Source organism: Coptis chinensis, chromosome 2, assembly GCF_015680905.1.
Source record: "Coptis chinensis isolate HL-2020 chromosome 2, ASM1568090v1, whole genome shotgun sequence".
NCBI lineage: Eukaryota > Viridiplantae > Streptophyta > Magnoliopsida > Ranunculales > Ranunculaceae > Coptis > Coptis chinensis.
The window spans coordinates 66886111-66898143 of NC_141457.1; the positions used below are offsets into that span (position 1 = coordinate 66886111).

At 36.4% G+C, this 12033-nt stretch overlaps 1 protein-coding gene and 1 long non-coding RNA gene across 2 annotated transcripts; one reads left to right on the forward strand and one right to left on the reverse strand.

Moving 5' to 3' along the window:
* Positions 1-954: 954 nt before the first annotated feature.
* On the reverse strand, positions 955-4220 carry LOC147517292 (uncharacterized). Its single transcript, XM_086594666.1, has 4 exons — positions 2741-4220; positions 2399-2657; positions 2010-2191; positions 955-1796 (listed from the first exon to the last, which is right to left on the reverse strand). Exons 1-4 carry the CDS (start codon positions 3774-3776, stop codon positions 1120-1122), a joined length of 2154 nt encoding a protein of 717 aa, XP_086450792.1. The 5' UTR covers positions 3777-4220; the 3' UTR covers positions 955-1119.
* A 1231-nt stretch (positions 4221-5451) lies between these two features.
* On the forward strand, positions 5452-6414 carry LOC147517293 (uncharacterized). Its single transcript, XR_015213830.1, has 2 exons — positions 5452-5711; positions 5805-6414. It is a non-coding gene; the product is annotated as an uncharacterized LOC147517293 (long non-coding RNA).
* The last annotated feature ends 5619 nt before the right edge of the window (positions 6415-12033 follow it).

Genomic DNA, 12033 nt, shown 5'->3' on the forward strand with positions numbered 1-12033 from the left:
CTCGCCCACGTCTGTTCTCATGGCTTCCGCTTCAGGTAATGGCATAACACACTCAAAGAGTGCTGATCAGCTAAGTCCTACAAACAACTAAGTGCACTGTTTTCTCTTACCTATTTTTTATGAGTATTACGAACATAGGACTTTGATTTCATGTTAATCGATCTAATTCCACGTCTCTGATTGTTAGAAATTTCTTGGAGGTGAAAATATTGAAAACTAGAATATACCAAATTACGAAGAATTGTTTTGTGGTAGTAATAGTATATGTATATGAGGAAGAAAAGAAAGAGCAATCACTTTATACAGACGGTGAGCTTACTTTATATATATATAGATTAACTTCTTTGTTATTTTCTGTCTGTTTTGTTGTGCAATGTTCAATCACGAGCTTACTTTATATAGATTAAATTTATTATCGAGAGTTAGGGATATTATTAGGGAATGCATAATTGAACTGATACGTAATTTGAAATTCCAAATTAGGGACAGAGAACATAGTTGCATGAAGATCGAAAAATAAAAGAAACATCGGGTACAAGTTAAGTCTGGCAGAATTCCATGATGGGGGAAACCTAGAAACACACACTATGTTTGTGTATTTTTTCATCTCAAAGTTAGACAAACAATGTTTTTAACCTGCAGGTCGATTGTCGTACTATTTTCTTTTTGTCATCTATTCATTGCCATTTCTTTTCTTTATTGGTAGGCTCAAAATGGTTTATTCTTGCGGTAGTCAGGCTGTTGATGGTCCTGCTATTATACAGTTGCGGAAGTGGGACTCAACCAAACTTGACCTTTCAAAATTCTGTGAAGCTTTTATTTCTCCAACAAGGGAACTGCTGCTATTGCTTTCACATCAGTGTTAAGCGTCATTGCTCCCTCTCACTGGTGCGACTTCTTAACTTTCGCTTGCTTCTCTTTTCTTGAACTTGAACCCAGGGCCGGCCCTGAGATTTAAGAGGCCCTAGGCGAGTTCTCAAAGTGGGGCCTTAAGCTTTAACAAAAGAAAGAAAGAAGAAAATTATATAGGCAAAAAAAAAAAATTGTTATTTATTTTGAAAGTAGGAGAAATGAAATCTAACCCCACCAAGTCACAAACTAATTACATCAAGTAAAATATCATCGAAAATTTCCCCGTCTCACAGTTTTAGCTGCAAAATCAGTTATTACATTTGCATAGTCAAGCTCCTCTGCCAAAGCTTTTTCAATAGATAGCATAGCTAATCCATTTAATCTATCTTGCGACATGGTCGATCGAAGGTAAGACTTAATCATCTTCAACTTTGAAAAGCTCCTCTCCGCAGAAGCAACTGTAACGGGTATAGTTAATAATATTCTATAAGCAATCCACGCATTTGGAAAGCAACTAGCCCTTAAGTTCAAATGGTTTAGCACTTCAATTGCTTTCTTTGCGTCATCTGGTAAAATTTCTTTCAAGAGTTGCAATTCCAAAAATAACTCTATCCCGTCAATATCAGAAATGTTGTCATGTTTCAGAAACTCTGCTAAGTTGTCACAAGAAGCCTTTAAACTATCTCTGTCTATAGACTTCAACTTCTCCAAATTAAACAAGAACCCAAAATGTTTCTCATATACTTGAAACTGTTCAAACCTACTCTTAAGAGAAGAAATAGCTTGGTCAACAATAAAAATGAAGTAGTTGACTCTAAATGATTCTTCAGCTGACTGTGGCACCTCTTTATCCGCATTTTCATCAAATTGTCTCTTTCTACGAATGATACGTTTTTCACGAAAAATAGGCTCAATTTGCATAGCACTTGCAACTTCTTTAGCTTCTATCATTGCTTATTCAAATCCGGTTTCTCTATACTTTTCAAAAAAAGAAATCAACCTTTGCAGTTCACTAATAGCGACATCAATCTGCATATCTTCAGTTTGTAAGAGTTTGCTAACAACATTAACACCATTCAATATCGTGTGCCAAACAATCATACCAATCAAGAACTCAAAATTCTCAATATCATGTGTGGCTAGAGACTCAGCTTCACTCTTAGTCTTCGGATCATCACTAGTATCCATTAATTCAACTAAAGCATCTCTTATTTGTGGAGCTTGACTTCTAATCGCTTTAACACTTTCCACACGACTTTCCCAACGTGTTTGTGACAATGCCTTCAAAGTAAGATTGGGACCTCTTTTCACATGTTCTTTGAAAACTTCCCACCGTTTTGTAGAAGAAGAAAACAATGTATATACACGTTGCACCACTCCGAAAAAGGACACAACTTTAGAGCAAGAGTTAGCCGTATCACACAATGCAAGATTTAGACTATGGCAACCACATGGCGTATAAAAAGCTCTAGGATTTATTTCGAGCAATCTTTTTTGTACGCCTTTGTGTTTGCCTTTCATATTAGATCCATTGTCATAGCCTTATCCCCTTACATCATTAATATCAAGTTGAAGAGTGCTTAATACAGCTTTCAGCTCATTAAAGAGTCCCAAACCCGATGTATCGCCCACCTTCATAAATTCTAAAAAGAACTCTTCAATCTTAACTGGATTTGTTGAGACATCCACACATCGTATCACCAGCGACATTTGTTCTTCATGGCTTACATCTGGAGTGCAATCAAGAATAACTGAAAAGTACTTAGCCGCTTTAATTTTCTTAAGAATTGCATTTTTCACCTCACCTGCAAAAAAAATTATGATAACTCTTATAGTAATAGAATGTCACGGATTATCTACCCAAAAGAAAATGCATTAATAACGTCACCTGCTAACATCTGAATTAGTTCATTCTGAATGTTGTGGCCAAGATAATGATAGTGAATTTCATGACTTTCAATACGTCGGATGTGCTCTTGCAATATTGGATCAAATTCTGCAATCATTTCAATCATGCTAAAAAAAATGCCGTTGTTTTCTTCCTTAATCTTCTCATTGTCCCCGCGAAATGCCAAAGTATTTTTAGCAAGAGCTTTCACAAGAGCAAGTATCCTCAATAATAGTTGTCTCCAATGTTCTTTTTCTCGATTGATTTGTTGCTGCACACTCTTATCGATTGTTTCATTCTTTCCTAACCTATTTTCTAACTCACACCAACTATTCAAGTGTCTTTTGTGCTCAGCACTTTGTTCATGTTTTTGAAGATTTTCACCAAGATTTTTCCAATTTGAACATCCTTCACTATCCAATTGAGAAAGCCTTCCCCGTTGCTTGAATAACTTACAACAAAAACAAAATACCCTGTCTACCGAATGAGAATAAACAAGCCACTTTCGATCCTGCTTCAAACCATTATCCATACGTCGCACATAGTGAAAGGTTGAAAAATGTCTACCTTCATCATCTCTAGGAAAATCAGTAATATTGTCTCTTATTGGACCTTTTTCGACCAAGAAATCCCTATATTTCTGATCAATCTTATCCCAATTTGCTGGATCAAAATAGTTTGTCGGTCCATATTCTCCATTCTCATTCATAGCTTCATTAGGTTCTTCTTGGCTTTCAATATTCATTGTCTCTTCATCTTCAGCATTTACTCTCTCTTCTAATTCAACATTATTCATCTCCTCTTCAGCTTCAACATTTGATCTTTCTTCAAATTCATCATTCCCCCTCTCGTCATGTTCCATATTCACTATATTTTCAAGCTCCTCATGCGCAACATCTTCATTAGAAGTCTCTATTTGTCCACTAGTAGAAAGAAATTTAAGAATACTTCCCGCCTGAGATTGAGCGAGTTCTTCTTGTTTTTGCTTCCTTTTTCTCTTAGCACTACCCGATGGATATTTTCTAGCGCTACTCATGATACTAACCACTCAACAGAATTTCTGAACAACAAAGACTAGCAAGTCAGACAACTAGCTTAGAATACTTTTCAAACTTTTGAGTCATTCAAAATATAGCATACATAAAACGAAAAATTCAATCAAATTCATGTAAGATTATTGCTATGAAAAATTCAATCAAATTCATATAAGATTATTGCTACAAACAATTCAATCAAATTCATCCAATTTAAAAAGAAAAACAATAAATAGAGAATTGAGAAGGGTTAAGGGAACATACAAAGCATGTATATTGGGAGCACCTCTGCTAGCGTAGTAGTCTTGTTTGTAACTCCTCAAAGACTAGGTTCTCTCTTCTATTTATTTTTTTTAGTTTCTCTGTTTCTTTTAAACTAACCTTAAACCCTTAGTTTTTTTTTTAAAATAGAAAATACCGAAATAGGAAACCTCCAGGAGACCGAATATAACCGTAAGTTTTGAATTAGTTTTGTTTTTTTTTGGCTGACCGAATATTACCGTAAGGTTTGAATTAGTTTTGTTTTTTTTGTTGGTTGGGCTTAAATCGGTTAATCAATTGGTTTTGGGTCAATCTAATATTTGGGCTTTTATTTCTTTAAATCAGTTGGGTCAATCTAATATTTGGATATAGGCTTTATTAGATAGTGGGTGGAGAATTAGGGGCCTTTTTTTTTGTCAACAAGTGGGGGCCCTAGGCGGTCGCCTAGTTGGCCTTGCCCCAGAGCCGGCCCTGCTTGAACCCTATGCTTCATTGCCAATTTATCTTTTCAATCTACAGGCACGGATGACATGGGCAGGTGTTATGATTCAAACTCTTTTTCTTCATCAAAACAGACAACCCTTAGACGGCTAAACTCATTAGACAATACCCCGAGTACTTCCGGATCAGTAGAAGATGTTCCTTCACTTGAAAGTACCTCTCCGAGATCTGAGGATTGTTCACTTATTTCTGATGTTAAATCGTTGGCTTGGGGCCATTATAAGGATGCATACGATCAGCACAAGGATGTTTCTTTTAGAGAATTTCTATTTGTTTCTGGAGACTGTGGCATCACAGTCCATGCCTTTTGTCATATGGATGGAACTCATAAACGTAATTAGAATGTTAAGTCTTTGCCTAAGGACGAGGTTGGACAAGGGAGATGGGTAGAGTGGGGCCCTGAAACACTTCACAAGACACAAGCAAATACAAGAAATGTGGCTCACACCCCTGCCTTCCTAACCCATTACTCAAAACCTCCCCCATGTCGGCCCAACCCATTAAACCCCCTATTTTTAAGTTTTTATGAAATAAACTCCCTCTTTTTGCTAAAGTAATAAAATTTCGGTCTATTTTTAAATTCCAAACAAAATTGATTTCCTTTTTTACCCTTTTTCTTTTCCAGCACACAACTCTGTTTTGGGGGTTTTATTCTCGCCATTTTTAACCAACAATGACACAAAGAACACACCGATTTCAGCTCGGAGTTGAGTTTTATTTTCGCGATTTGATCTCTTCATTCTCACATCATTAAAGAATAAGGTTTGGCATGAGAGAAATCTTCTTATTTTAACTTTTGTTTTAACCTCTTTTCAATACACTTCTTTGAACTTTTGATTATCCTCTTTTCAATCTTCTTCTTTATTTTAATTTTACTTATTCTCTTCTTCGTTAGATTCATGTTTTAAAATTTTAATGCTTTAAATGTTGAAAATACTGCATACCTATGTAAATATAGATTTACGGATATATGCATTGGAATACTATGATTAATGGATATGCATTGGTTGGGAGTATTAAGGAAGCAAAGAGGTTGATTGATGAGATGCCTGAAAGAAATGTGGTTTATTGGAATTCTATGTTGGCAGGGTATGTTAAATGTGGTGATGTTGAGGGGCACTTTGAGGTGTCTTACAACAAATGGCCTACACCGACTCCGGTGGAGACTAAAAGAGGTAACTATCATCCATACTTGACCTTTCTATTTCGCTTAAACACATACTGATTGATCAAGCCTGTGATGCTTATGAAATATTAGTGTATGACAGAGTTTGCCGAAGATATTCGTGGATTCTCTTAGAACAGGATATACTTGCTTAAAGTTAGTAGTATATTTCTCTCCATTACGTGTTTGTTCTATGTAATTGTAAGAAACAACTTCTGCATGAAATAAAATTATGTATTAATCATGTTGATATGCATGGAGCTGGATGCAGGTGGTCACAAAACAGGCTTCGGTACACAGATGCAAGGCTATTATTGACATGAAGGAGAAGGAGCGTCCAGTCTACCCAGCTGTCATGAATGATGAAACCTTGCATGAACATGTGGAAATGGTTGGCAGACACTTACTCGGTTCCGAGAATGTCAAGTTGTGTAACAAGGTGTTGGCAAGTGAAGACTTTGCTTTCTATCAAGAAGTGATTCATGGTGTAATGTTTAGTATTGGAATCATAAATGAGGAGTTGGGTTCAGTTCACTCGCCACACTCCCCTTATTTTTTCCTTGATGAAGATGCCCTTCCCATCGGGGCTGCTGTCCACACTGCCCTTGCAGAGATTTCTGATTTTCATGTGAAAATTTAAATTTACATAGTAGTTTGACATATGAAAATTTAATTTTACATTGTAATTTGATATATGAAAATTTGAATTTACATAGTAGTTTGATATAAGAAAATTAGAATTTACATATGAAAATTTAAATTTACATAATAGATTTGTGAAACAAAACATGTCTGACGAAAAAACATTTGTACTATGCAAACTTAAATTTACATAGTCACTAGAGCTATGAAAACTTAAATTTACATAGTAACTTGATTTATGAAAATTTAAATTTATTTAGAAGAGTGTGTTTACATGCAAGTATGCAATACAAATAAGAAACTATGCATGATAAATTGTTTTCACATAACATTTCTTTGAAATTGACCAATCTAATATCTGACAAACGAACTCATGTAATTTTATACAACCTGTTAAAATGTATTTTCACACAGAACTTATCTATGTAAATTTAAATTTACACAATAATTTGATCTATGAAAAGTTAAATTTTCATAGAGAAAACAGATCATAACCTATGCAAAATTATTTTTACACAATATATTTTTGAAACAAAACAAACCCAATTTGTTTTACCAAGAAAAAAGATAAAACAGGTTCCCATTACATCATTTACCAACAACACATTAAGCCAAATCAGCCTTTTTACATCTAGAATTCTAACAATTGTAGTCATTACATCAAAGATCTAATAACAAATCCACCAAGAACTGATTAAACAAAAATCAACTCATCATTTCTTGCATTCTTATTTTAGATCCCATATTCATTGTTGAGATATGGTCCTCAGCTCTAAGCCTTTTCTTAAAATCTGCTACAACCCCAAGCGTAGGTAATGCAGAAGCTCTAAAGGTCTTGTACGACTTATTCTCGTTTTCCTTCTGTTACAATGAGAGAAAACCAATTAATAACAAAGACTATCTATGCAAAGTTTAAAATAACATAAATAAATTAATACGCAAATTTAAAAGTGCAGAGTAAAACTACTATGCACATTTAAGAAGAATACAGAGTAAAACTATCACCACATATTACACAAACATGAAAAAACTGAGTAAAAACACTACGCAAATTTAAGAATGTAGATAAAAAACTACTACGAAAATATAAAAATACATGGTAAAACTACTACATACACAAACATAAAAATTCAGAATAAACCCAAACTTGAAATTGCAAAACTATGAAAACTATAAAATACAGAGTAAAATCAATAAACAAATGTAAATTTGTATTTACAAACTAACTCGCATATAAAAATTCATTTTTTCATACAAATTTCTAAAAATAGGATTAAAGGTTGAAGATTCTCACCAGATTTGGTTTGTTTGCCGTAGTTTTTGGAGCAGCCATCTTCTCAATTTCATCTCCATCTCTTCTAGAACTTGAAAGTTTGATTTTTTTTTTTTTTTTTGGATTTTCAATTTTTTTTCGAAATTGTAGAGTTCTTCATTTCTCTTTTGTTGATGATTCGTCACTTTATTATCCTAAACTATGTGAATTTAGATTTGCAAGAGAAGATATTTCAGATCTAAAAAGTTAGAGAAAAGGAAGTGAGAAGGAAGAGAAAAAATAGAAGGATTCACGGGTTCACGGATTTGTTAAGTGGGGGGTATTTTTGTCAGTTTCCTATTTTCTTAAAAGCAGGGAGATTTTGTGAGTTGTTACGATTTGAGGGGGTTTTAATGGACCGTATTTCTAACCAGGGAGATTAAACTCAAATCCTGCAAGCAAATAGAAGGACCAACCTTTATGGAAATGATTATGAGAATTTCTTGAAAGGGAAAACAACTCCTAAAAGTGAGGGAAGGTCTCATGACGTTGGCAGAGGGCAGAACGGTGAATTATCTATGATGGATTATACATTAAAGAAGTGGTTGAAGACATTTTATACCAAAGTTGAAACTATAGAATTAGAGGGAGACTTTTGCACTAGGTTCCCTGTGAAGCCATCATATCCTTCTTATGTAGAGATTGTATCATTTAGCATGTTTGAAAACACTTCAATATTGGTAGACTTTCTTACCCTGTCCAATGTATAAGATATAGAGAAAAGTTGTAATGCAGCGACAGTACCGCAAAGTGATGCTTCAGTAATTTCACTACCAAATTCCTCAAACGCTATTGTTAGATCTGATTACATGTATGGTATGAAGAAAGGGTTGGGCGAACAAGACAAACCAAAAAATCAAAGTTTGGAATATGTTGCCTACATGGAAAAGTTCAACTTCTTGTTCTGGCTGATGCACCTCCATTCCTAAACCAACTACTAGATTATGAAAGTGGTACAAGGTCAGCAAATTATAGAGAAAATATACAGGCGTATAACTCGATGTTTGCTTTCATATCAACTGGATGAGTGGTTGATAAAAAAAATAAACAACGGAAAGGGGCCATATGTTTATAAGATTAGTGGGCAGAATCATCACAAAATTGGAACCTTGCTACCAATTCCAGGTCAGCCTTTTAAATTTGGTCAGCTATACATATATACATCAAATGAAGTGCAAAACCCTATTCACAATATTATATTCTTAAATATTAAAATATTAGATTGTTTTAGTATGTATAATTTTCTTTAATGAACAATGTAGAAAATAATTTGACATTTGATTTTTCTTAATAATTTTGTCATTACATGTCCTTTACATGTTAATTTCGTTTTTGTTCTTTATGCCAGGTCAGATTCCTAAATTTGCCCAGTTATATGTATATGATACATCTAATGAAGTGCAAAACAGATTGAACTCTTTTAGTAAGAATAGCAGGACTCATTGAAATGTTAAATGAAAACAACAGAATAGTTGAGAGTTACAGAATGGCCAGAGATAGATTTACAGAATCTGAAATCTCTGATGTTAGTATAAGACTCATTAGTACAAGGCAGACTGACGGAAGAGTATACAACTTGCCAACTTCTAATGAGGTAGCTGGTCTCATTGTTGGTAATGGAGATGAATCTCAAGGTCACCGTGATGTTGTTGTTGACAAGAAAGGATACGGCTTGAAGAGAATCGATGAGACTTTTCCAAGTTTTATGTCAATGCAATACCCTCTCTTATTTTCTGATGGAGCTGATGGGTATAGGACTGAAATCAAATACAAAAATGGTAATAAAGTTGGTAAGAGACAACATGTTACCATGAGAGAGTATTATGCTTTTAGAATGCAAATGAGAGCAAATGAAGGACTAACAATATTTAGAGGTGGTCGATTGAAGCAACACTTTTGGGTTGATGCATACATTGTTGTTGGGGAAATGAGGCTTTCGTGGGTTAGAAATAACCAACATATGATTCGTGCTAAACTATACCAAGGTTTGGTTGATACTGTTGTTTCTGGGGACACTAAACCTGCATCTGTTGGTAGGCGATTAGTTTTACCATCGTCTTTTACAGGTAAGTTTAATTAAATCCCCAAACTCACTTGCAACCTTTGAAGATGAATATATGATGACAAATGATTAGTTTTACCATTGTCTTTTACAGGTGGTCCAAGATATATGGTTCAAAATTATCAGGATGCCATAGCCATTTCCAGATGTGCTGGAACTCCTGATATTTTCACCACATTTACTTGCAACCCCAAGTGTCCTGAAATTCAGATGACATTGGACAAGGTTTCTAAGGGATGAAAACCTGAATATGCCCTTGAAATTGTTGCTCGGGTATTCGAAATAAAATTGCACGAGTTAATGACTGATTTGCAACGGCGTAAACATTTCGGTAAAGCTTGGGCAGGTCAGACTTTATGTTTAATTATTTTGTCTATCATTTATAAAATGCATGACGTATTGGTATAACTCTAGTAATGGGGACCAGTTATAGGGAGACTGGGTGTAACATAACTTAAGAAGCCTTTATGATCCTGTACTCCAAGTATTTTGCCGCTTTTAGTTAAAAAAAAATTGGTGAGCGTATTCTATCCTCTGTACCTTCTTCTTTCCCACCATTTCAGGTAAAATCCTCCATTGAGCAACAGTGAGAGTTCCGGTAAAGGTGGGTCATCTCTCTCTCTCTCTCTCTTCAGGTGAAATCCTCCACAGCCAAACTGTGGGAGTTCTGAAGCTAGAGGAGACTCTTTTCCTGACCAGGCAAAATCCTACACTGGCTTACAGTGATAGTTCTGCAAAGGAAAATAGAAACAAGCATGGATCTATATGAACTTGAGAATCCAAGTATTCCAAACAGTGAAAAGCAAAAACAGCTAAACCACGCAAGCCTCAATGGAAATAGTGAAGCAGCTTCAACGCAAAGAGTAATCTCTAATGAACTCTTGGCTGAGGGAACGGGTCAAGGGCGTATGGAGACTTCTCCTAGTGGCAGGGGAAAACCAACTAGGAAGTCGTATGCAGCAGCTGCAGCAAAACCAAAGTATGGTCGGAGTATTGATGCATCTTCACTTCCAACTCCAGGAATGCAAGGGGAGTACCCAACAATATGTCTGATAGAAGAAGAAGTGGATCGAGGTATTCAATACTGCTTGAAATCGCTGGTTGGAAGGCTAGACTTAGTCAAAATGGACTTGAACAAGGTTAAAGCTTTAGTGATCGATAAATGGGCGCTATCAGGAGAATGCCTAGTAACTCCCCTGGGGAAGGGATACTTGATGTTTAAATTTGATAAGGAAGAGGATTACACAAAGGTCTGGGAACAAGGGTCTTGGTTGTTTGACTCTCGGAGTTCTGACCCGAGCAAATGGACTCCAAATTTCACCACAGAGAAGGAGACCCAATCACATGCGATGGTCTGGGTAAGATTCCCGGGGCTGAGCCTGGAATATTGGGAAGTTAAGAACCTCCTAGCAATGGGGAAAACACTAGGGCGTCCAATGCATGTGGGGCTAAAACCACAAACAATGCGAAAGCTGGGGTACTTTGCGAGTGTATTGGTCGACATCGATCTCTCAAAAAAAATCCCCGACAAAATTTGGGTCGAATCAAAGAAGCATGGAGTTGCCTTCTGGCAAGAAGTGCGCTTGGGAAAACTTCCGGACTATTGCACCCATTGCAAAGGAGTTGGTCACTTGGTCAGCTCCTGTCGATTCTTGAAAAAGGACCTGGCTCAAACAGGGAAAACAGTGGTAGCTCAGTCGTTGGGTGAAACTGAGGTGGTCAACTCTTCCCAAGGTGAAAGGCTGAGGGCGAAACCCATGACGAGAAATCAGAAAAAGAAATGGCGGAAAAAGAACAGAACTGCGAATGAGGAAGCTCCTAACTCTGAAATTCATCCTTTGTTGGTGGAGGAGCATGAGCCAAGGCAGCAAGAAGCCGAAAGAGCAGAGTAAAACGAAGTGAAACGGATGTTGTAGTAGAAAAGGCTGACCGGCAAAGCCGGGGGGTTTGAGGAGAGTGAAGGGGTAATCGACCACAAGCTCGCGAGGAACTGGAACCGTGATCCGAAGTAGAAAACAGGTTGTGGGGATAACCTTAGAGCCTAATCCTGAGGTTTTGGGGAGGTCTGAACCACAAGTACACAGACAGGAGATGATTGAAGTGCAAATGGAGTTGAATAAGGGCCTAAATATAGAGGATGGAAAGGAGAGGCACAATATGGAAATGGATGGGAATGCAGAAAATGAACAGGGGGATGCATATGGCACGAGCCAACACAACTCACCTGCAGAACGCAACACAGGCCCACAAGGTAACAGATTCCAGGCTCTAGTAGAAGCATAAAAGATTTTGGAGTCAGGTAACTGGGGGGAACAG